Here is a 25,699-nt window from a genome sequence, read left to right on the forward strand (position 1 = left end):
GGTGCCCCTTGCCTGGGCACCTCTGGCTTCTAATCACAGGCAAGTGTTAACGGGCCAGAGTGAGCCCCAGCCCTTTGGTTCCAACAGGGCTCTTCCTTCCCTTACCCACTGCCTCCTAAAGCAGCGCTGCTCACAGTTCTCTAGGGGCGCAGGCCCCGCTGGCTGCTCCTTTAGCTTCACGAGCTGTCTAGCAGCAGGGCCCACTTGGGAGGCCGCACTCAGCTGGCATTGGCAGTTTTGGTGCTGTTGGCTGCAGCACCTCCATTCTCCTACACGGGGTTTCTCCCCTATACGGTCCCTCACAAAAAAATGCTCAGTTCGGCTCAAACTTCTGGTTCGGGAACCTGTCAGCTGGTTTCCAAGAGCAAAAGTAGAAACTTCCAAAATATTACTTTGCCACATTTAATTAATTCGTCAAAAGTCCAGCCCACACTTGAGATGATCTACCAAGAGCATAGGTTTCTAATAACTTTGGAATAAATATGAAGTGAGTTATTCCCAGAAACAAACACCCAGTTAAGCCCTGGCTGGCGTAGCTCAGTGGACTGAGTGCGGGCTGCGAAACAAGGGGTCGCTGGTTCGATTCCCAGTCAGGGCATATGCTTGGGTTGCAGGCCAGGTCCCCAGTGTGGGGCACACAAGAGGCAACCACACATTGATGTTTCTCTCCCTCTCTTTTTCCCTCCCTTCCCCTCTCTCTAAAAAATAAATAAAATCTAAAAAAAACAAAACGCCCAGTAAAGAAAGACTGGCTTCTTGGAATGAACATGACGTGTCAAGAACAGAGGTGTTTCTCTCTCACAGAGAACATTTGAGAGGGTACCGGAGCCATGGTTGTGCAATAGCACACTATTTTCTCCACGTGCGGGCACAAACCTACCCCCCACCCCCACCCTGCAGCAGGGGCAGCGTGACCTGTATCTGCAGCGACCACACAGGGCAGAAGGCCAACTGCCATGCCAGCACCGGGGGCATCGGTCACCAGCGGGCAGTCCTTTCTTCCCCCCTCAGCAACCTTTAGTGGCATTTTGTTGAAGATACCACAAAGGAAGTGGGCAATTACACTGCCCCCAACAGTAGGAAACGGTCTGGAGGAGAGGCTGTCGTACAAGTTTGCGGCAAAAAGTGCCGATGTAAAACCAGTGGAGATCTGATTCTGTGATTCCATGATTCCAACGGATAGCTAAAGGTAGTTTCTAAAATTCTAGAATTCCTGGCACTTGGTTTCTTCTCGCCAACAGGCAAACCCCCTGAAGTGTTTTGTGCACCTGTGAGGCCATGAAGGAAACGCGTTGAGAGTCAGCGAGCCAGACCTCTCCCTAGCTATCATGCCCCCCACTTGCGGGAGGTTATTTGAGCCTGCGCACACCAAGGACTAGCCGAGGGCCCTGCCGTGCGTGATGGTAGGCAGGACGTGGATTCTCAAACCAGGGCCTCTGATTTCTTCACCTCAGTCCAGGAACGGATTTCAAGGGCTCCATGTTTCAACTACACGCAAATGTGCACATTCTGTGCATTTAAAAGAAGACCCAGTACTTAAGATTCTCGAAAGCAAGGATCACTGCTGAGCTTTGCTGCTTGATCTTAGCACCTCTCATAACCTGTTTTTTTAAAAGACTATTTAGAGGGAGGGGGAGGGAGAGAGGGGGAGAAACATCAATATGTGGTTGTCTCTCACACACTCCCTACTGGGGATCTGGCCTGCAGCTCAGGCACGTGCCCTGACAGGGAATTGAACAAGTGACCCTTTGGTTTGCAGGCTGGTACTGAGCCACACCAGCCAGGGCCCTGTGTGTGTGTGGTGGGGGGGGGGTGTTCCACCCACAGGGACCCCCAGCCACCACGGGTGAGAATAAGTCTACCAAGACATGATCTGCTTGGGGAGGAAAGGTGGCCGATCTCTCACAGAAGGGCCAAGAGCTTTTTCCTCAAGGGCTTTCATTGGGTTCGTTTATGCAGGAATTCAGGTAAAGCTCATTAATCATTGCCGGAAGTAAGGATCAAATAACAAGGAACTCTGAGGGCCTATTTTGAGTCAGGGTCAGATAGCTAAAGAGCTGTAAAAAACTTTGAGGAACAAACTTACTTCTTGCTTGGACCCTTATCAGTTAATTGAGAGCATTCTAAACAAAGCAGGTTAGGGAGGTTCCCAACAGGGCCCAAGTTTCTTGAATGTCATTTGATTTATCAATTGCTCTTCAAAGGAAGACAGGGACGTTTACGGCTACCCTGGAAGTCGCTAGTACAATATGCATCCCAAAAGGCCTTTTCCGTTTGCTGCGTACTCCTGTAGGAAATGTGTGCTATAGGCCGTCGTCTGGTTTTCTACACTGGCTTTTCACAAGTAGTCCCAACCTTGATCGGAACTGGCTTCACATGAACTCCAATTGAGGACACTCCTAACCCTAGCCAGGCGACCCGCCCAGAACTACAGGGACAAACCAAAGCTGAGGACAAGTCAAAAGCATCATCTTGCTATATAAAGGGCACGCCATATTGTCAAAAACGACTGATGACTCATGACTCCCTGGTGAGAATGGGAAGACGGGCACAGAGGCCATTCGGTGACTCGCAGCAGCCCTGTCGAGTGGGGAATCGGGGACCAGAGAAGCAGGGCTCTCGTTCTGCCCCTACATCTCAGCAGCAAGGCCTCGGGAGCCTCGAATCTTCTTACATGGAAAAGGATGAGATACCCACCTTAGCCCTGGCCGGGTGGCTCCGTTGGTTAGAGCGTCCGTCCCAACACAGGCCAAGGCTGGGGACTTGATCGCCAGTCAGGGCACATACAGGAAGCAACCAATGAGTGCAGAAGTGAAACAAACGGATGTTTCTCCCTTTGCCCTCTAAAAAATTACTTTTAAAAAACTGCCCACCTTACAGTGGCAGTGCGGTGAGGACTGTAGGGCATCGTGCTGTGACGGGACAGTGCTGCCTCGAGTTTATTCCTAAACCAGCAGCAGAGCCAGAATGAGGCACAGCTTCTGCTTCCTCATTTAGGTCTCTGGCCCCCGACCGCCACTTATAGTGTCAACTAAAGTCAGGTCTTTTGTCTGGAAGTTTTCACCCGATTCATTATTTGCCTTGCAGTGGAAGCCACTAGGAGCATGGGAGCCTGTGGGTACAGCAAGGGGATCTGACTAGGAGATGATTCATCCCTAGAGAATCAAGAAAGCTGAGAAAACAAATGGTAGGGGCGAGGGTGGGGCTTTCAACTGAGACCAGAACGAGATTGCTGGCATCGTTGCTGACTGTGTCACCCAGGGTTCCAGGTTTCCTTCTGCAAAACGGCTAGCAGGAGGGTCACATGGGGCAGCATGAAGGTAGCCAGCACCCTGTTGAAAGCACCCAGCACTCGGCAGGGCTAGGGCTCGCTCCCTCCCCCAGACATGAGTGCTTTCATTCGGAGGGTTTCAGGAGCCAGACCCAGGAGTCACTGCAGGCTTCTCTTCCAACAAAGGAGCCCAAGCAGCCGAGCTTACTTGTGCAGGTAAAAAAGGGGTCGGAGGAGAGACCGTCTTACTGAAAGTTGATGAGAGTGTAGCCCCCCGCCCCCGGTCCTGTAGCTGTGATTTAAACCAGAGAAATCTTCCTTTTACAGTAAATAGCTCCTTGAATTACATTGTTTGAAGGTGATTAGATGTCACTGTTTAACTTCTCTGTATCGATTAGCCTATGGAAACTGGTCTTGCTAAACACCACTGAAAACCACAGACCCCACTGATGACGTTAAGTGAGAACTCACTGTTTTTAGGTGAAGGGAGGACGGGTGGCAATCCGTAGAGGTTGGGGACCTAGATATGTACAAATCTTTAAGTGCCTTGACCTCCCAGCATTCCGTTCTCATGGTCAATTGTTACCTCCTCCTTCAAGGTTTCCAAAACATGAGAGCCTAATTCCCTTTGATGCAAACATCTACAACAGGGAGCGCTGTGCACACATCATTCTAAGGTCAGCGCTAAGGGGCTTTTTACAAACTTGCTTTTCTTCTTATCAACCCCTAAGCCCTGTGAGTGACATCCAGGACTCTATCCTTGCAAAGAAGGGGGTGCCGGCAGAGAGGTTCTCCTCACCACTACCGGCATGGTGAGCGAGACCACCCAGGCAATTGGTCTCCACCTCCTTTCCGTCCTAGAGATGTGCCCGACCCCCCTTTCCTGGCACTGGGCAAGTGCTGCGGGGAACGTACAGCTCCTCTCAGAAATGACGCAACCGTAGAGGCAGTGATCCTGAGAGGCGATACAGTTCGCTACTGGCTCATGAGCTCAGAGATAAGAAGGGATAGACCTGTTTTCACCTTCCCACAAGTATCAGCTGTACTCCACCTACTCTAACTTCCTGCTAGTTGGTTCCTTTGCCCTTGAAATCAGAGAATGAACTCAATGAAAGAATGAATAATCCTGACTAGCTCTTGTGGAACCAAAGCGAGGGAGAATTTATTCCACCACCTAGACAAACCCAGAGTAAACACACCTTCCACAGACAGCCTGCATCCCAGAAACAAACTCCCACTGCCACAGACCGCACCCCTCAGCAGACAGCCTACAGCGAGGGGAGAGGAACCCGAGCACACTGCCTACTAGCAGGCAGGTCGGCTGCGCCGTTTGCACAATAAACGAGAACTCCCGAGAGAGACTTGAGCAGAGAACATGCTTTATTGAGGAGTAGATACAGAACAGCACATTCTACCACGTGTGGGGAAGGGTCAGCTTCTGGAAAAGGCCTTTACCCCTTAAGAAAACCCCCAGTGAAGTCGCTTTTGAGTAAGTTTTAAGTGACGCTAAAACTGGCAGGGTGCTGCCACCGAACATGCTTAAAACGAGCTCCCCCACCCCACGGGAGTGTGAGTAGTGTACAGAGACGACGAGAGAAAGGCACAAATGACCAGAGTCGGGACTGTGGCGAGGGCTCCACGTGAAGACAGCAGTGGTGGAGGCGACCAAGTCGGGAAGGGTGACATGTCATACATCAAAAGCTGCCCCGGGATAGCAGGTTATAAAGGGCTGGGGCAAAATTAGAGGGAGCGTCTCTTCTTTCACTGAAATACCAAAAATAGGAGACCAGAGGACAGGGGCCAGCGGCAAACCCCACAGAGGGAATGAATGGAGGCGGAGCTCTTGGAAGGGCAGACCCACATCGGCCCTGGAGGGAGGAGAGCGAGGCACTGCTGAGAAGGGGCTGAGACACTTCTCAATCAGCTTCCACTTCTCCGAGGGTGCTGGACGAAATCAGTGCAACTTCCGTGGAAGCACGGGTGTGCGGGGTCAGGCCGGTACTGGTGGAGAGGACTGCACAGTTAATGAACCGGTTAACGTGCAGCATGAAAGGGACAGCTACCTGAAATTATTTGGCACCTGCAAACAGAAAGGGGCAGGAAGCAAGGTGGGAAGAAAACCTTTACTACTGGGCACTTTCTGGTGAGGTAAAAAGTGTTCATTCCCTTCCACCAGGACATGGCCCAATGGCCTCCGGTGAACTCGGCACAGAATACAGCATCACCACCTCTTACTTCTCTCCGTCTCATTCAGAGAGATGACGTGCCGTTACCGAGACTGATCCCAGGGTGGGACTTCCGAAACGTGTGGCTCTGGTCAGCCTGACACTGGTCAAAACAGGTCTTTCCATTAAAATGGAGGAAAATATTTAAAGTGAGATGAGACCCAAAGTGAAGAGACCCCCCGCCCCGGTGCGCAAACACACACACACAGAAATGTTACCTCTTCCCTGCCCATCCAAAAAACACATGTCAGGAATAATTGGAAAGGTCCCAGTAGTGGCAACTATATTTGGAGGTCTGGTGACGAGGCGACAGAAGCACTATGACAGGGTTCAGAAGACACCACACAACCTCATGGGGCAAGAGAACAGGAGGAGAGAACCGGCGACCGGACAGGTACGGTGCACACAGAACACCGGGGGCCAGTGCTGCGGGGGACCTGCACTCCGGTCGAATATAGATCCCATCCGGGCAACCTCACTGAGGCCGAAACAACAGTTCCTCAGAACCAGCGTCTGCAGTGTGCATGAAGGTCGGAGCCAGGACAGTCCTGAGGGGGTGGCCTTCCCAAAGGACACTGTACTTGCCAATCACAGGAGCAACAGAAATGACAGGCAGATCCCTAGGGTACGGATTCCTACTGCTGGGGTTCGCTGGCTCAGAGTAACAGGTCACTTTAAGTGCCCTTGGGAGGGGTCCATTTTAAACAGCTGGGATCCATGGTTTTGTTGGAGTTGGATCTCTTGGCCTCTTTGGCTATCCACTCGTCAATCAGGTCCTAGAGGACAAAAGTGGGGAAACTGTTAGACATATTCCACTCAAATGGCTTTCTAGATGAATTCCAAAATGAATGTTAGCAAAGAAGGAATCACCAAAGGTTTAATACTCTGCTAAGGTGTAAAATAAAAAGATCTTTGACTTACGAATCCATTTCTTTCTACGGCACCCTCAGCAAGACCTGAAAACCATTATCCACCTTCCCTAATGATAAGTGTGAGTCAACTATAAAAAAACTTTAAATGTGTTTAGGTTGAGATGGCATTTCTTAAAGGAATTTAAAACCACTCCGCGAGCCTATAGTTCACTCCCCTCTACAGATGGGCAATTCTCTGTAATCTGAGAAAATCTCTGAACGACAGACACGTGCAACACACAGCTGCCTGCTCAGCTAGAGCTGCTTAACGTGCACCACCGCAACGAGACAGAGCTTACTGAAAGCTCCAATAAGGATAAGGTTGGGGCATCACTGCACGCTACAGAAATGAGACCGTATAAGAAGGTGCACGTAGCCAGACTCCTTTATGAAGGGAGGTTTACCTTTAGAATGTTAAGGCCCCTCTTTGCTCTGCTAGGCTTAAAGGGACCTTCAGCAATGAGCAAGTAGCTGACAAAAACTTTACCTGTCTCTTTAAAACTAGGTGCTTTCCTTTCCAATACTTGAGCATCTGCAGGGCCTGCAGAGTGCTGACAATGTCCACAGGATTCACAGCTGTCTCCTGGCTAATTTCTGAAAGAGAACAGCTACTGAGAACCTGGCCAAAAGTGTAGACTCTTATCAGGCCCCCTCCCCCCCGCGGCTCCCCCCCTTACAGGACGTCCAGATGAACTCCAGAGACTTGGAGCCCTTGCTACTCAACCCAACCTGCTCAGAAAAAGTTCACAAAGCATTCCTTCGACCAGTCCTGACAACTGCAGAAGACAATTGTTACAGCAAGAAACCACTCTCGGCCCTTACAGAAATCAAGGTCAAAGACATATCATTAAATTCTTCTACCTTTGCATAAACACACAGTGATGTTTTAGAAGCTCCTGTATGTGCTAAAAGACTGCAAGTTTTTCTTCATTTCTAAACTTTTGTTAAGAATTTAAATGCTATAAATACAATCTTTAAAAAACAATTAAAATACTACTACAACCTGAGATTTGAGAAACCAAATCACATAACCAGTCCCACGAGCCAAGTGCTCTGGAACGCCCAGGCGCTGGTAAGGGTCTCTGCAGTGGCCCAGACTGAGTGGGCCTCGTGTTATACTCAGACAGAACACAGAATGGGGCATTATCTTCGCAGGTTAGAAAGCATGAACGGGGCCAAGTGGAAAAGTCAAGATATCCAGTGGTGTTTACATCTCGGATAACCACCATTCTAGAGTCAAAAACCAACCTTTGATAGAAATCTCTTTGCCTTGGAAATTGTGCAGGTAGCGCAGCAGCACTTCCTTCCAGTAACTGCGGTAGCTTATGAGCCCCAGGTCTGACAGTGGACGTTCCGGGGAGCCAACCTTCTCTTCCACTTTGGAAAGCAAATAACCTGCCAGGGAATAAACACAGTTTTTGGTGTTTGTACCCCCCCCCCTTTAGCAACACCACATCTCATCCTATTAGAAAAGAACAATGTGCCAACGTGGAAGAAGGTATAAAAAGTACAGCACTTTGCAGTATCAGCTAGGGTTCAGTCAATATTATTCGTTCAGTGGAACACTACGTAGCTGTGGTAGAATGTGCTGTCTCTGTGTAAGCGAGCGGGGAGAAGGTGCACTTGCATTTATTGTCACAGACATTAAGAAACTCTGGAAGGCTTCACCAGAAACTTGAATAGCAACGACTAGCTGTAGGTGTGTGCTGGGAACAGGGTAGGGAAGCCACTTCATTATATAGCTTTTACTTCCCAAATTTTGAACCTTAAGAGATCATCAGAGCTCCGGGGTGGGTGAACAAGGGGAGGCACAGGAGCAAGGTGCGCCTGGGGACGGTGTGGAAACTCTGCCCTTCCTCGCTCCTTGCCCAGTGCCTCTCTTCCGCTTGGATGTTCACACATCGTACACATCCCTGTCGTACCCTTCGATAAACTGGTAAAGGACCTGATGAGTTTTTTCTGAAGATCTAGTAGTCCTGACACTGCCTTCCCTTAATATGACCCATAATCCAATTACCTTAAAAAGATTTTCAAGGACAAACCTCTAAAGATGAAGGAAGAGCTGAGAGAGATGTGTTACCATCGGTCAGTCATGCTTTCTCTTTCAATGCTGTAAAGACAGTCTTGCAACAAAGCACTCATACATGCCGCAACATGGATGGACCTTGAAAACCTCATGCCGTGGGAAAGAAGCCACACGGACAAGGGCACACGCTATGTGCTTCCATTTACATGAAATGGCCAGAAAGGGGAAATTCACAGAGACAGGAAGTACATTAGCCAACAGCACTGCAATACTATGTCTGGTATCACATGGGTACCAGACTTGCTGGGATGATCACTTCGTAAATTATGTAAATGTCTCATAACGATGTTGTACACCTGAGACTAATATCAACTGTAATTGAAAAATTTAAAGTATTTCTTAAAAAGTAGGTTAATAGATGCCTAGAAGTGGGGGGACAGGGATATGGGGAATTAATTATCACTAGTAAGCATGAGTTTTTTGGAGAGGAAGATGAAAACCTAAACCTGGACTGGGAGGATGACTGCACAACTCCGTAAGTGCAAACAGCCACCAAACTGCACATTTGAAATGGATGAGCGTACGCTGTGTAAATTACACCTCAACAAAGTTGCTTTAAGAAGGGAAAAAATAAAGAACAGATTATCTCGCTACTACCTATGAAACAGTTGGGGGGGACTCAAATCTGAAGAAGCCTCTCGTTCTAACATCTAACCATTCACCACCAACACTATGGGGACACGGTCAGTAAAACGCACAGGCTGGGAAACCACTGGAAAACTAGGCTGTTTCCTTCAACAAATAAAGAGCAAAGGAAAAAAAGATACGGAGTGGGAACTTGCAGATTAAAAACGTCTTACAAGCCACATGTATCAATTCTAATACATCAATTCTGTATGAATCTGAGTAAAAGTAGTATTTTTTTCCTAAAGAACAAAATCACAGTATCAGGATAATATAAGCACTGTAATTTATGATATTAAGAACAATTTTTGATGTTTTTTTTGTGTTTTAGGACCTCTTAGAAATATTAAAATAATTGAGGGTGGGAACATAGGTAAAACAAGATTGGCCATAAAATGGTAACTATTAAGGAAGCTTCATCATACTATTACTCTACTTTTGTATGTTTCAAAATTTCCACAAAATCAAGTTTATAAAATAGGTGCTACCTATTAAAAGATACATGATCTTCCCTCAGAACTCGATGAATTCTAATTTTGACCAAAATATGTCGAGCAACAGTGAACACAATACAGTTGATCGTTATTACTGACTGCAGTCCAGTTCTACCAAGTCTCTGCAAATACTGACTTAGTGAACAATGGAACCAATCGCTCCTAGGGAAACAGAGATGGGCTCCTGCAAGCCCCTGGTCACATTTTCATCAACCAATCAGTGTGTAACCTTGTTTGTGTATTTCTGTTTAACAACACCTTGTTTAATACTTATTGTTCACATAGTAAAATTGGTTTCACAGCCGACAGCACAATAACCTATCCTGAATGAAGCCTAACACATATTTTCTCTCTGTAAAGCACATGAAAGCCTTTCTAGGCAATATTTCAGCACTCTACTTAGGGACCATTTAAAAGCAGCAACAAAAGCACAAAAATATGAAAAACACAGCACTAATGGACCGTGGAAAGAACACTTGTTTATACTAAGAGAGCCGAAACAAGGCACCCCCGCCTGACCTCTGCTGGAAATGTGTGACTTATTTTTTGCTGCTGTGCACACACCCACGAATGACAGCCAAGGGCCAAGAGGACTGCTTTTGAGGTTACAAATAAAATAGTGAGTAGGCAAATTCCCAAATACAGAAGCCACAATTAATGGGGTTCAAAGCCTCTTAGCAGGTATCCCGGTTGCCTCCTTAAAAGTCCTTATGAGGACGAAATCCTTAACATCCAGGAGACCTGAAGCCTTATGTGCACACGTGCTGGTTGTAAGCCTCAAACTGGAACCATCCTAACAAGCTGACGGCACTCCCTCTATGCTGCCTACTGCCAGGCCCCGGGCTGAGGCCCTGTATTCACTGAGTAGTCACTGTGTATCAGGCCAATTGATGATGTTCAGGTTTTGCCCACTTACTCACTTTACATCAGTACGCACTCGCTAAAAGCCAGGACTTGTAGAGACTACAGGACAAAAAGGCAGCAGTATTCACTTGGTCCCCGCCACGTGGAGCTGGGCAGTTTCACTTACTGAAATCAATGAGCATCTTGCCATAGCCCTGTCTCATGTACTGAGGCATGGTAAGGATACAGGATACATTATAGTTGAGGAATGAATTCTTCTCCTAAAATCAAGCACAAACAGATGAACAGGTCATGCGGGTTTAGAACCAAAGGTGTCAGCAGTCCTACAGACACAAACTAAGGCTGCTTGCAAAGTATCTGGCTAACCAGTCCTGGGAGTGGCCGTCCAGCTCACAGCTGTGACACACCCTTTAAGATGGCCGAAGCCATTATTAATCCAAGGGTTTCCGTAGCTGAAACCTCCGGTCTCATTTCAAGGGGGGCTGACTCTGGGTTCTCTGTAGTCACAGAGCAGGGAAAAAACGACTAGATTGCATAGCCAGTCTACAGCAGCCCTCTTTAAAAGCAATTTTTCAAAAGGGGGGCTGCCTATAGAAGGGAGGGATCTGAAACAGCAAGCCCGCATTCTGGAAGGAGGTCAAAAACACATATTGTATGGCTCCAAGGCATGCAAAATGTCCAGTACAGGCAAATTCAGAGACAGGAGGTCGAGTGAAAATGGCAGAGTGTTGCTTGGAGGTGCCGGCCTGCTCACTGAGGTACCGGAAATCGATAGGGTGATGAGCAGGAGTTGCACAGCTGTGACTGTACCAAAAACCACCACACATTCCAATGTAAATGAGTGAACTATGTTGTATAGGAGTTATATTTCAATAAAGTTGTTTGTTACATTAAAAAGTCTTCAGCACAGTCTGGCCTCGAGTCTTTAAAGGTACTGTGGTATTATCGTTGAAAGAACCTGGCTTAAGAAAAAGGCAGAAGGAAAATATTCCTGGTTTTGAGCTAATAACAGAGCAGGGGACTGGGCCAGAGCAGCTGGCCTGACTACAAGACGTGGGCTTGTGGGTCAGAAGGCAGGGCACTGGCCAGTAATTAATAGGCAGCTCCAACCCACAATCCAGAAATGAATAAACCAGAAGCTTTTAATAAAGAATGGCACATTTTCATTAAACAATCTTTGATATGGATTTTCCTTTTTTTTTCTTTTTAAAGGGAAGGGCTGCCCTGGTCATCCAGAACACTGCGCTTTCCTGCCAGTGCTCTGAGTCCCCGGGAGCCAGTGCCAGGCACCCTGCTCCGACTGGTATTAGCTTCTTAACGTCCAGATCCTGCTGACCTTGGAAAAATATCCGATCAGGTGACAGCCAGTGTTGTCCGCTTCTGTCATAACATAGAACAGGAAGGGCTCCACGTCGTAATACAATGTCTTGTGGTCCAGAAAAAGCTTGGCCAACAGGCACAGGTTTTGGCAGTAGATCTACAAGCAGGGAAAAAAAAAAAAAAGAGAGAGTTCATCCGTAGGCCAGCAATTCCTAAACTTACGAGATAAGGGCCTAAAGTTAAAGGTCATGTCATTATTGTTAATGAAGCAGAGATTGTGTGTTTTGGCCAACAGAAGAACTCTACATTCTTTACAAGGTGAGATGGATGCAGAGCAAACTCCTTCTGAAGCTGTCGGTGTACAACACTACCCACCGCCCCTCTGTTCTAGGGCACGGCTTTGCACCTTGTTTTTCTTGCCGTCCACTTCAAACACGGATATGGAGCCTTTGCGGTAGATCTCATCGCCGGGCGGGTGTTTCCACACACACTTAGCCTGCAAGAGAATGGAATTCACATCAGGGAAACAGGCCTTCCCGACGAGGTGGCTGTGCAAAAGGGGGAAAGAACCGCGGGTCAAATTTAGTCAGCCGAGATGACAGGCAGTTGGACGCACGCTCAAGAACGAGCAGCAAAACAGGTTTCTTTTTTTTTTTAGTAAAACAACCTAAGGCTTCTAAATCACTGTAATATATTTATGATATTTTCTAGCAGTTTGGAACAAGTTTTCTGGATTATATTCTGGCATCGTTTCAATCCAGGAGATTAAAGCCATCTACTACGTAAAAGCCAGATAAACAAAAAAAAAAATACCCTTGCTTATTGGAAAATGCCTTGTGACAACAGGAAATTCTTAAGCAGCTTATTTCAAGCAGCTTAGAGTTGCTAAGTAAAGAGAGGAGCACTTTACTCTCACCTTCACCAGTAACTTCTCCGGTTGCCCCCAGTGTTCTCCGTCGTTATGTAAGAAAGTAGGAGCAAGTCCTTCTGTGGGGGGAGGAGGGGGGAGGACGGGTTGGGGGGAGGCAAGGCATCCTGGTTGAGCAGAAGCTGGGATGGGCAGCGCCCCAGGGGCGCTTGGCCACAAGGGGGCACAAGATACCCCTTCTCCTTACTCTCAAGTCTTAATAGATTTAAAGCAGCCAGTCAGCCATTGCAGTAAATGAGTGATTTTCACCCCTTTTCATCTCACCGCACACATAAATTACTCAAGTTCTGTGGCACACCAAAAATATATTGTTTGCCAATCTGACAAAAAAAGGGTATAATTTTGATTGATTTACACAAAAATAAACTAGTAATTATCCCTTTTTGCACCAAAGTGACTTTTTAAAAAATCAGGTGTCTATATTTCTAAACAAGGATTTCTGGTACCAAAAATTAACCAAGCAGATGCAACATTATGCGACATGACCAATAAGAACAACTCTATTATATGACCTACATATTTATGGTTCAAGACAGGGCATTAACACTCTATGGCCATTGTTGTGTTGGCTGTTGTGGTTTTTTTTTTTAATTTGACAATCTAAGGGAAAAGAAGTCACTGCCCCTGACTAAATAGTCAGGGGCTGCATTGTTTTAGAAAATTCTTGCAACGCACTGGTTGAAAATCCCTGCTATTTGGTGAGTTCTTTAAAGGTTTTATGTAAATACATTTCAAAAGCATATGTATACATTCAGAGCATTTTCTATTAAATTTGATTGTGCCTTAAAAAATATTTTATTTATTCATTTTGAGAGGGAGGGAGGGAAAAAGAGAGGGAGAGATACATCACCGTGTGGTTGCCTCTCTCACATTCCCCACTGGGGACCTGGCCCACAACCCGTGCATGTGCCCTAGACCGGTAACTGAACAGGTGAGCCTCTGGTTCGCAGGCGGACACTCAATTCACTGAGCCACACCAGCCAGGGCTCACTGTGCCTTTTGATCAACTCAAGAGTCATGACCTAATCTGTCCCATGTAAATCCAAATGTCGACCAGGATTTCTTCAAGAAAGCTCCACCTATCGTTTGTCCCTGTCACCAGCCCTTTAGTCATGTGGCTTTTCCCAACAGTAGCCAAACTAACACAACAATTATTTGTTTAGAAACAGAAGCCAAAACTGTTAGCCAGATGGCCAAAGAAGGTCCATTTCAGCGATTACACAACGGGAATCAGAAGTATGGATTTAAAATAGGTTTTTATTTCCTAAAATTTGTTTTTTTAACTCATATAATACAGTCGACCCTCAAAAATTCAGAATGTTCACTTGACCCTCAGACTTATCCAGACCCTTTCTCTTCTCTACCTACTACTCTTTCCTGCCCCTTGGGCTGTCTTCCTGGTTAGTGCCACCAAATAACCAGAAACAAAAAGACACAGGGCAGCAACGGTAAGCAGTTCACAGCTATAAAAATAAAAACACTGGCCTCACTTGTAAAACCGCATCCTAGTGGATCTCCGTGGTCTGCAGCCACGGAGCCCGTCCTTCACATCCCCGCCCCGCGCCCTGCACCCCAGCGGTCTCTGCCGCCACCTCCCCGCCAGCACTCTGCCCTCACCACAGATCAAGTGCGCCACGGCCTGAAGGGCTTCGTTCACAGGAGCAGGTGTGGGCCACGGCGCCGCAGACCGTGCGCTCCTGAGCTGGGCACCCACAGAAGCAGAATCACCAAACTGGGGGGAAGGAGTACAAAACAGAAACCACGGGAAGCCTACAACCCTACAGAGGCCCAGAACACGGAAATCCCGGGAAGTAAAGACGGAGGGAGAACAGGCCCCTAAAAGGCCTTACAGCCAGACTATGACGACAGACACAAAAAAGAAAGGTCTCCCTCTGGAAAGACCCATCTCCGTCCCGTACTATTTCCCCACCCTAATCCATGGCAGAAGGTCCTTTTAAGACTTTCCATTGTCCAACTAGGGAAAGAAAGATAGCTTAAAGCTACAAAACATCTAGTAAGCCTATTTGTCAACAATAAAACCAAAAAGCACTGAACTTGAGAAGGCACCAAAGCTATTTTCGCCTCCTCTGGGACACAAAACAACTAAAGGCAGAGATCATTCATGCCCATAGGAAGAAAGAGAAAGGAGCAGGCAGCAAGAAAAAAGACAGGGAGATGTGTAGGACAGGACGTGGGTCAGGGCCATCAGCTGCTGGAGGTGCCACCCAGCACCAGCCACACCACAGGCTGCATCACCCTGAGATGGGGCTTTCAGTTCCCTGTGCCTTCATCCCATTACTGTGGACCGCTGAGAGATGCTGGGATAAATGTTACCCAGACTGATGCCAACAGTTAGAGACCCCATAGCCTACTGCAACCACGGCCACGGAACCCCAGACAACTCACCATGTGTCGGCGGAGTATCGTTTGGCTCTTCATGTATTTCAAACAGAATTCACACATATAGAGACGTCCCAGTCGAGCATATTCTTCAGGGTAGGGAGAATGGTACCAGGTGTCAAGTTCATAGCGACCAAAAGCAATTGTTTTAATCATGTTGCTCCCCTCTGTGATTTGGCCCTGTAGCCTTAACTTCTCCTATTGTAGAGAAGAAATCAAAAGTCAAAGGAGAATCAAATGGCAGCGCACACTGGAACAACATGGTGAGTCAGAGGGAAAAGCCCCGCCCCCCAGTGCAGCTGAAATCAGCACGTAACTTTTGACTCTACCAAAACATAAAATACAAATACCCTATTGTTGGTTGGAAGCCTTATGGATAACCTAAACGGTCGATTAACACGTTTTGTATGTTATACACTATAGTGCTACAATAACACAAGCTAGAGAAAAGAAAAAATACACTCTCAGTATTTACTGAAAAACATCCACATTTAAATAAACCCGTGCAGTTCAAACCCATGTCGTTCAAGTACGAACTATAATCGTCTTTGTTTTTTTTTTTGGAAGCTTGTATGTGGGTCACCATGCTAGTCTATGGGGAGAACAAAGCACGTTTGGCTCCTAAACTCCCGAGAAACCAGAGAGGGCTGCACGGACGGGGACAACCAGGGAGGCTCAGTACAGGCCTCAGTAAGGAAGGGCTGTTCCCTGCTACCTTCCACACTCAGGCTCTCATCTCTTTAGCTTCACCAGTCGCTGGACAAATTGTGTTTTTGTCAGCCTGAACCACACTTAATTATAAAAGACAATCTACCACAAATACAAATTCCCTACTTTTACAAAACATTCTAAAACTAAACAGAAAAGATGATCTAGAATGTGCTTTACACGTCTCCAGAAAGTTTTACAAAGCTGTGCAGGCCTGCATGACACTGACCCACCCTCTCAACTTAGGTCCTTTAGAAATCACTTCTGGGCACAACCAGGTGGAGCACTGAGGAAGGTTAGCCTAGGAGACGTTCTGGTTCCCGGGTACAGAGAAAACCAGCAGTACCAGCCCGTCCCAGCCAAGACAGCGAGCAAGCCCTGGTGCCTACAAAACTTTCAACAAGCCTATTCGAAGATTTTTAAACGAAGTAAGTATTCAATACAATTTAAAAAGAGAGATTCACTTTACAGAGATTCCCTGAGCACATTTAATCAATCACGGTTCTCATTAAGCACACTTGTTGAAAAAAAATTCTGCCTGGAGTATCAAAACTAAACGTTAATGAACTGTAAATAAAAATCAGAAGAGAAAATCAACTTAATATGTAACACTTGGATGTGTGAAACATTCATTCTAAAGTATCTGACAAGAGCCTTTCCCATCACTCCTACTCGCTATTTTTTTAATTCTTTCATAGCTGCACTGGAGGGCTGAGGCAGCCCTGCAAAGGGGGGTTCCTGTTTGGGCTAAGAGAACAACAGGGGGTATCTCCCAGCCTACAGGTTCTCAGAATTGCAAATGACTCAACTGAGACAAAGGGGCGCCTATCGTTTTATTCGGCTACCCATCCCCAAACTGGTCCTTCCAGGAATTGAGATGGAGGGAAAAAATTCTAAGGATTGAGGGAAAGGAGGAGGGGTAATTAATTTTAAATATGAATGGGAAGGGAGACAGTCTCAATTAAGACGGCTGGGGGAAGGGGACAGAGAGTCAGGCAGCAAGGAACCTTTAATTCCCCTCAAACTGACCGCTCAGCGTTTTCCCGGGCACTTCTCAGTGCCCGCCGTCACAGTGGTCCTCGGCTGGAGGCTTTGATACTCACCAAATCCTCCGAAGCCCGGGCTTGTGCTCTTCGGAAAAGATCCAAGTCATACTCGCTAGTCAGGTTTTCCAAAAGAGGTTCCCGAGTGTTCCCGTAGGTCTGTCTGTGTTCCTAGGAAAAGAACCGGAGCATGATACTCTCCACTTCTAAGAACATCATCTATTTCATTTCAACGATGTCAACCAGAGGGCCAAGGTATATTTTTAGTGCCTACTATATGCCAGGCAATACACTAGGCACTGTGTCTTGGAACAGATATACCGCTGATCAGGCAGGTTAATGCCAAAAAGACACCAATGTTCTTACAACCTCTCCAAAAGGGAATTTCATTCTTTACCTTTAAACAAGCACCCAAGAATCCCATGGCTATGCGTACATTTGCACAATACAAATAAATAAAATGTAACAAACCCAAATGCACTCCAGATTCCCAGATTCCTGAGGTCTAGAAGAAACTTTGGAGGATAAACTTTCCCACTTAAAAACACCCACACACGCGCGCGCGCACACACACACACACACACACACACAATCTTTAAGCCTAGAGTCTAAGATTTTAGACTAAAAGGAAAATCTGCACGTAGGAAGGGGCAGTTGGACAAATAGACTTTTGCAAATTCTTCCCTTTGAACTGCTGCACCATTACCCTGTCCACTGAAGGCATTGCAATGCTCTCACTTAGAACACTGCACAAGTGCAAATGAAAAACAGGTTCAATTCTTTGAAAAATAGTTTACTAAATATTAAGCAAGAACAAAAGAGAGAACAGCCATAGAAAATTAAAAGCCTAGGCACAGCCCAGGTTTAAGTAACTATCAGACCTCACCATGGCACTCACTACAAGTATCCTTCCACAGGAAAGAAATTCCACAAAGGAAATTTCCCTTTTAAATTACTCCGACTCTAGCCCTTCCCACTCCATCCCAGACTCCACCTCCCACCCACAGGGTAGAAGATAATGGCAGGCAGGTGGAGTGAATGGCCCGTCCCAGGAAGAACATTATAGATTTCACACACACATTAGCACATGAAGAAACCATTCGCCAGTACCTTTACTCCTAGTAAAATTTCTTATGGTTAACCTCAGCCCATCTGATGGATATCTTGCTGAATGTGGACTCTGTCATGTAAGATTTAGGTTCTAAGTTATTAGCTATTTCTTCTAGTTTCAGGAACTTTTTTTCCTATCACTACAGATTAGTTTTACCTACTCTAAAAGTTCTTATAAATGGTAAACTCTCTTTTTAAAGCTTCAAAAAATACACCACCCAACATTTTCACCAGGAAGGTTGGATCCAAGTAACCACTCAAACTACTGGAAAGCAGGTGTTTGTAAGATAAATTTCAGGAGCTTTTACTTGATTTTTTCTACTTGTATGATTCTGGGCAAATTACCTCTCTCAGCCTGTTTTCCATCTACAAAACAGGTAAAACACCATCCATCTTCGCTACACAGACAACGGAAGCAACAGAACCTCAGCACTAGCACAAGCGCTCGATGAATGGTATTACCTGTACCTTATCACACCTCTGCCCGACCTACAGGTAAACACTTTTAACGAGACAGGGAGAAGAACACCACCTTGCACCCTACAGCCCACCACCAGAGAGCCCTTCCTCTACAAACCCAACACAGCCTGGCGTGGGCGCTCAGCAACACGCCCACCCCACTGCCGCCCTCACCTCGCCCTCACCTCGCACGGGCCCATCTCTGTTCATTCATGAGGTCCCTTTCAAGACACGGATGACTACCAAAAAAGCACACGCACCGTCTGGCATGTTTTTGTCTCAATGAAGCCATGCTGGCTGCTCAGCAGGCACAAACCACACTCCTAATAACCTGCTCCAAGGACTTCCAGCTCCACTGGAACAATGAAAACACCCTCAGAAACAGACTGAGTGCGCGCGTGCCAAACTCCCGACAGTGGTTTGTTTATACAACATCCTGGAGGGTCATTTTTACTGGAATTTTTCTTCCCCAATTTTTTTGGTATTTCCAACAGTAAGCATTTGTTCATAGGTTTGTAATAAAGTCAATCTTTACTTAAAATTAAATTCATACAAAAATTTTTGAAGAATTTTTAACAAAATGAGGAAATTAGTTCAAGATGTTCAGTGAAAACAGAATTCAAAGTTTTACTTACAGTAATAACCAAATGATGTAAATAAGGCATTATGTAAAACACTAGGATACATCCCAGAATGCTAACTAAAGTTATTTTTAGGCAGTAGATTAATGTGTATTTCTGTATACTTAATTGTTCTATATTTTCTATTGCAAATGTGCATTAATTTTAAAACTAGAACAAAAAGTTTAAAATACGACAGAAAGATTTATAGACTATATCCCCAAATACTTTTTATTATGTAGGAATTTTATTTTTCCATCAAAATAAGTGGACTACAGCTTAACTTGAATATTTTTCCTTATATAGATATTGAAACATTTGTTTGAATGGGTAAATTTAACCCTTTAAAGCTAAAGTTTACAAACAACTACAGGATTGGGCATTTTTTTCCCATCTAAATTCTAAAAGTCTTTTGCTTTTGGAAGACCTCTGGCTTCCACTCTTACCAGCCTGGTTTGGGGGATATAGTAAACTCTAGTTGCCAGAGAAGAGTCCTTCTACTTATAAAGAACACCAAACAGCAAATCTAAGAAACAGAAGCTTAGAAACCAAAAGGAGTTCACGCTATTAAAGTATTTAACTTTTCCTTACCATATATTTCTCTTTCTGTTCTTTGCTCAGCCCAGAATTTCTTTTCTTCCTGAGTTCAGCAACTTTTTCTTTATATCGCAGCTGCCTCTCTGTTGGTGCCTAAAAAGAAAAAGGAAGAAAATTGATCTAAGCTAGCAAGAAAACTCATGTGCAATTAGTTGCAAAATGAAAGTAACAAAAAAATAAGGGTGGGGGGTGTCAGATGTGTTAAAACCGCCCTGTGAAAGCTATCAGCAATTTAAAAATTCCAAATCAAATGTCCTGGGCACGTAGACCACTACCCTGATTGTATTTATTTTAATATTAACCCAAACATAAATTAAGGATGGAAGTCTCCACCAAAGCAAAAGGATTAAAATAAAAATCATTTCAATTCAGTAAGATTTATTGAAAGCTTACTGTTGTCCAAAAACTGACACAAAAATGAATAAAAATTTAAAAACTGAGTAAGAATAGAACCCAAGACAATGAAGGAAAGTGTAACTATGACTTACAGAGTGCTTATTACCTGTCAAGCACTGGGGGTAGGTATCATATTATGCATGATTTAGCTAACCACCCTGCCAGGTAGGTTTTATTCACTCCTTTTTATTAACAAGAAAATAAAGTTTAAGGCAGTTAGCTGACCTGCCCAAGACCACAATGCTGGAGTAAAAGAACCACAGAACTCAAATTTGGATCTGTTTGACTCTGAAGCCAAACTTTCCCCTCATCGCCATGCTTCCTCTGCTATCAGCTATAATCTAATCACGAAACAGACATCACATGATGAGCTATGTATATACAACATGTGACAAGCACTAAAGTAACATTCTGAGAACACTGCAGTGGAAATGCATGAGGAAGAAATTCAGTAATTGTAGGAAAAGTTTGGGGAACAATTTCTATAATAGCTGAGAGTTGCACAAGGCCTTGAAGGTAAATACATCTTCTCGGTATAGGTAGAGAGTTTGGAGCAGAAACACAGCAAGAGTAGAGACCAAAGGCATTCAGGGAGAAACAAGAAATTCATGTTCAGAGAGGTGGAAGAAGTAGGGCAAAGAACATTTTGGAATCCAAGGGAAAAGAGAAGTAGAAGAAAAAATGACATCATCAACAAATGTCACATATTAGGAAAAGTCACTGGTGATCTTGGAAACGTGCCAGCAGAGAGGAAGGGTTTGAAGATAAATTACAATGGCTTAAAAAGTAGATGCAAAATGAGGAAATAGAGCAGTGGGTATAATCTTTCACATAATCAGGATTATCTTTTATAGGAATATTATCATTACCATTATTATAAGTTGCATGATCCCTTCATTTATGACGCAGAAGTGTGTTTCATGAACATTTTCTATTTGAAAATCAAATGTGATTCTGAGTTTGACTAAAGACCGGTTACTCAGGCATACCATGGAAAACAAGAGGCAAGGGATACACCTACAGACAGTCACGGGCAGAGGATACCCAAGACTCGGCTCTCAAAACTGTGAGTGGCCAGGGCTTTCACGAGGGCCGTACCTGATGCCTGGTTGCATGCCTGTTGTTGTCATCTTGCCTGTGGGACAGCATCCTTTCTTCTATCTGCTTATCCCGGCTCTGTGCTCTCACCTGCAACCATCAACAACGTCAATAAATCCTCCTGCCTCTACAGCTACGTTCGCTTCGTGCATAAGAATACAAGACCGAATCCCCTGAATTTATGTGGCACTTTTACTCCCAAAGGGTCTTCACATTATTTCTCACAAAATCTGTAAGATACAGGTAAGGCAAGCTTCACAATCTGTTTTCCTAGCCATCAACTGAGAATCAGAGAAGTCAAACAATTACAGCTAAATCTTGGTGGTAAAGCTAAGAATTTAACTAAAGTTTAACTGAAAACTCTGACCTGGACTCTTTCCACTGCACAATGAAAAAGAAACAAGAACAGAGGAAGTCCAAAGAACAGAGTGAAGTGCAAAGAAAACGTTAGATACCTGCGGTCAAGTCTGTAGGGAAACTTAACTCCGTAGTTAAGACAAATCGCATTAGCTCTCCAACAATTTCAGTTTCATCTTCGGCAAAGTAAGGGCTCGTACACAACAGTCTCGACAACTTCGACCCTCAAACTCAGCACGGTCAAAACAGAAGGCTGACATTCCCCCACAGCGCCGCTCCACCCCAGATCTTCCTACACCAATCAAGAGTAACTCTCTACACAAGTGGTCAGGTCAAAACCTGAATGTTGTACTTGATTCTTTTTCTCCTACACCTCACATCAAATCCACCAGCAAGTCTATTAAGCTGTTCCCCTCCAAAATATATATCCTGAGTGCAACCAGTTCCTACTAGTTCTTACTATCTCCACTGATACCACACAAGCCGGGTCACCATCCGCTGCCGGAACTTCAGAGCAACCTCCCCACTAGACTACCCTGAGTCAGCTCTTCCCTTTCCAGTCCATTCTCCGCACACTAGCAAGCTGTGATTTTTGAAAAGGGTTTACGACGTTACATCACACTCCAGATGCTTCCCACAGCCATCAGAACACAAACACACTCCTTGTGCCAGGACCCACAGGTCCTTTATGATCTGGGTCCAGCTTCCTCATTCCCCATCATGGTCCAGCCACACTGGCCAAGTTTTGGCCCCTCAAACCCAACAGTTTGCCGCCTCTCACAGCCTCTGAGCTTGTTCATCCTTCTAGTCAGATCTCTCCTCCTAGATCTTGACACAACTGCCTCTTTGTTGTCAGCCATGGCTCAGGTCAAATATCAACACCTCCAACAGGCCTTCCTAACAGCCCAAGCAAAAGCAGAGCCATACCCCCCAACACCCCAAAGCTGCCACTTTAGTCTTTGTGTTTCTTACATTTCCCAGTGCATAACATTCTTATTACTTATTAATGTATGTGTTGACTTTGCCTCGCACCATGAGAATGCACACTCCTTTGAATGCACAGCCTTTTCTCCCCTTCGCAGAACCCTTAGACACCAGCGCTGTTTGGCGCCTGCAGTTGCAGAAACCTAGGACTGAACAAACATGGCTGCGTCACTGACGGCCGTCCTTCACCAGGAAGCTCAGAGTAACCACGTATATGCAAGGGCTTTAAAAATGCTAGAGCTTTTAGTAAATGTGAGGAATCAGTCTAATCTCTCCATTTGGGACTCTAAATATAGTAAAATATGTATCCCCCAGAAATTCTCCTGCTTCTCCAAACACACGTTCCAGTGGCAAAGATGGATTATGCTGACTGAGCCTGACTCCCCTTGAAAAGAAAAGCACAAAAGAGGAAAAAAATCAGGTAATGCTTTCCCTTTTTTCAGAATTTGCTTCCACAACTGATACTTTTATTTTTATTTTCAAAAAATAAATTTCTTAAGGTAACATGTTCCTATTGCTGCAGGCCAACAATTTGAAGTTATACCTCAGCAAGAGTTTTATGTAAAACCAGTGACAGTATCAGACCGCTCTGTTCAGAAATAAGAGACAGGAGACCATTCTCAAAAACCAGGTATCACAGCTGCTTTCAGAGAAAGGAGCACACGATGGCTTCTCCGCCCTGGTGCCGACGTCGGCAGAGCTGCTCCTGGCTGACCTGGTCTCGGACGAACAGGAAGGTCACGGGAAGAGTAACAGGAAGCCCTACCACTGACTCGCACACAGAGCAGAAGACACTGCCTTGCTTATAGAAGAGGTTTGGAATGCAGAAAATGAAAGTGTCCTCAACCTTAAAGTCCACATAAGCACTGACAGCATACTACTTTGCTGAAACACTGAACACATAAAGAAACTTTCCATCCTATGCTGGGCTTATAAATGAGAGAACAAATGTCTGGATCGGGGAGACGTAATATCAGCTGGGGGATCTAATTTTTCTCAGGATGAAACTGCCTCAGATAAGAATCAACCTGTGACCCTGGACTTACTAACAAAGCAACAAGCACAAAAACAATTAATGCTTTGCCTTAACCAGCTTAGATAACCTGTATAAATACTACCTGAGCAATCCATTTACGGTAATCAACAACATTTTCAACTCTTGCTTCCCTATAGTTTTCCAGCTCCACGGTTGGTAGCAGCAACCCACACAGAAACATATAAAATAGGATATTAGGTTCCACTCCTAAACCCATTATTCTAAAATCACAAAGGTTATTTAAGACTATATATTTCAAGAATTTAAAACAAGAACTAGCCAAGAGAGGTGTGATTGAGACTAACAAAAAGGAAGAATACTCCGCATAAAGAGACAAAGAATTACGAAAAACTTTTTTTTAACCCTAACCCAAGGATATGCTTATTGATTTTGGAGAGAGGGGAAAGCAGAGTGAGAGAGAGGGAAAGAAACACTGACGTGAGAGAGAAACACTGACTGGTCACCTCTCGTACACGCCCCGACAGTGGGACTGCACCCACCACCTAGGCTTGTGCCCTGACTGGCACACGAACCCGTGACCTTTCGGTTTACAGGACAATGTTCCAACGAATAGAGCCACTGGCCAGGGCTAAAAAAAAATTTTTTTAAAGATCTTATTTATTTACTTTTAGAGAAGGAAGAGAGGGAGAAAGAGAGAGAGACAGAGAGAGAGAGACAGAGAGAGAGAAACATCAATGTGCGGTAGCTGGGGGCCATAGCCTGCAACCTAGGCATGTGCCCTGACTGGGAATCGAACCTGCGATGCCTGGTTCGCAGCCTGTGCTCAATCCACTGAGCTACGCCAGCCAGGGCGAAAAACTTTTTAAAAGCAAAATGTTTTCATAGATTTATAAGAAGAGAACCTACCTAATGCATAAATATTGAGACCATGTATTTATGCAAATGAGCCCTCAGTGAAAAGGGTCTCTACCAGTCTTTTAACTTTCAATGAAAAGTAATGCACTATAAGGTGATGTTCCACATGTTCCATGGATAACCTCCTTGTTAATTTCTTTCAAAGCACTCATTATGTACTATAGTTGATTCTTTTATCTAACCATTGTCTTTAAAAACAGTTGTTTTTGTTTCCCCCACTAGAATTTTTTAAAGAGAGAGAGGGGAAAGGAGGGAGAAAGGGAAGGAGAGAAACACTGCTGTATGAGCGATACATCAATCAGTTGCCTCTCACACACTCCCAACTGGGAAGCTGGCCCGAAACTCAGGCATGTGCCCTGACTGGGAATCGAACCAGTGACCTTTGTGTTTGCAGGCCAATGCTCAACCCACTGAGCCACACCAACCAGGGCACCCTCTAGAATCTAAGAGCGAGAACCTTGCCTTATTGTCCTCACTGGAGCCCTACCATTTAGCAAAGTGCCTGGCAAATGGTAAGCACTTGATAAGTAGAAGTTGAATAAAAGAGAACACAATTACCTTGCATTCATCAGCTGAGAGGTTGTGATAGAGTGGGCATCCTGAGATGGAGAAATGTCTCTCATGTTTTCCTGTAAGATGTCCTGTTAAAGGAAGGGAAAACAATCTCAAGATAGAAGATTTAAACTTAGAAAGTGCTATTTTTCTCCAAAAACAAAAACAAAAAAGCTGGTTTTTCTTTTTAAAGATTTTTTTTATTTTTTTAGAGAGGGTAAGGGAGGGAGAAAGAGAGGGAGAGAAACATCAATGTTTGGCTGCCTCTCACACACTCCCCACTGGAGACCTGGCCTGCAACCCAGGCATGTGCCATGACTGGGAATCAAACTGGTGACCCTTTTGGTTTGCAGGCCGTGCTCAATCCACTGAACCACACCAGCCAGGGTGGTCTTTCTTTCTTTCTCTTTTTTGCTGTATCATTTTTACCAAATACATGTCTGGTCAAAGAGACTAAATCAGACAGACTGAATCCATCAAAGGTAACTGCTGTTAGGGCCATAAGTTGCACCCACAATAGATTCTTTTCTTCCACAGGTTGGATCGGGCCGTCCTTGCACATACTTGTGTATGTTCAGTTCCTTCTATTCTGATATGGATTTCTCAAATTCTAAAATGTCATAAAGCCAATGTTACGATGAAGGCACAAAATCACAAGCAGGAATATTCTCTTTTGGTAAAATTAACTTTCTTATGCCAAATGGATCAAGTCATATGTGTAACAAGTGTACTTTCTGTTT

General features: G+C 45.1%; 1 protein-coding gene across 1 annotated transcript in view; it reads right to left on the reverse strand.

Moving 5' to 3' along the window:
• Positions 1-4,633: 4,633 nt before the first annotated feature.
• KAT7 (lysine acetyltransferase 7) overlaps positions 4,634-25,699 on the reverse strand; it is a 32,303-nt gene continuing 11,237 nt past the window's right edge. The window contains 11 exon segments of the mRNA XM_028519894.2: positions 4,634-6,272; positions 6,895-7,001; positions 7,656-7,802; positions 10,642-10,735; positions 11,812-11,952; positions 12,202-12,291; positions 15,130-15,321; positions 16,935-17,045; positions 19,655-19,753; positions 21,155-21,244; positions 24,966-25,048. Coding sequence (XP_028375695.1) covers positions 6,171-6,272; positions 6,895-7,001; positions 7,656-7,802; positions 10,642-10,735; positions 11,812-11,952; positions 12,202-12,291; positions 15,130-15,321; positions 16,935-17,045; positions 19,655-19,753; positions 21,155-21,244; positions 24,966-25,048 — 1,256 coding nt within the window. The 3' untranslated portion in view covers positions 4,634-6,170.

Source organism: Phyllostomus discolor, chromosome 8 (genome assembly GCF_004126475.2).
Source record: "Phyllostomus discolor isolate MPI-MPIP mPhyDis1 chromosome 8, mPhyDis1.pri.v3, whole genome shotgun sequence".
Lineage (NCBI taxonomy): Eukaryota > Metazoa > Chordata > Mammalia > Chiroptera > Phyllostomidae > Phyllostomus > Phyllostomus discolor.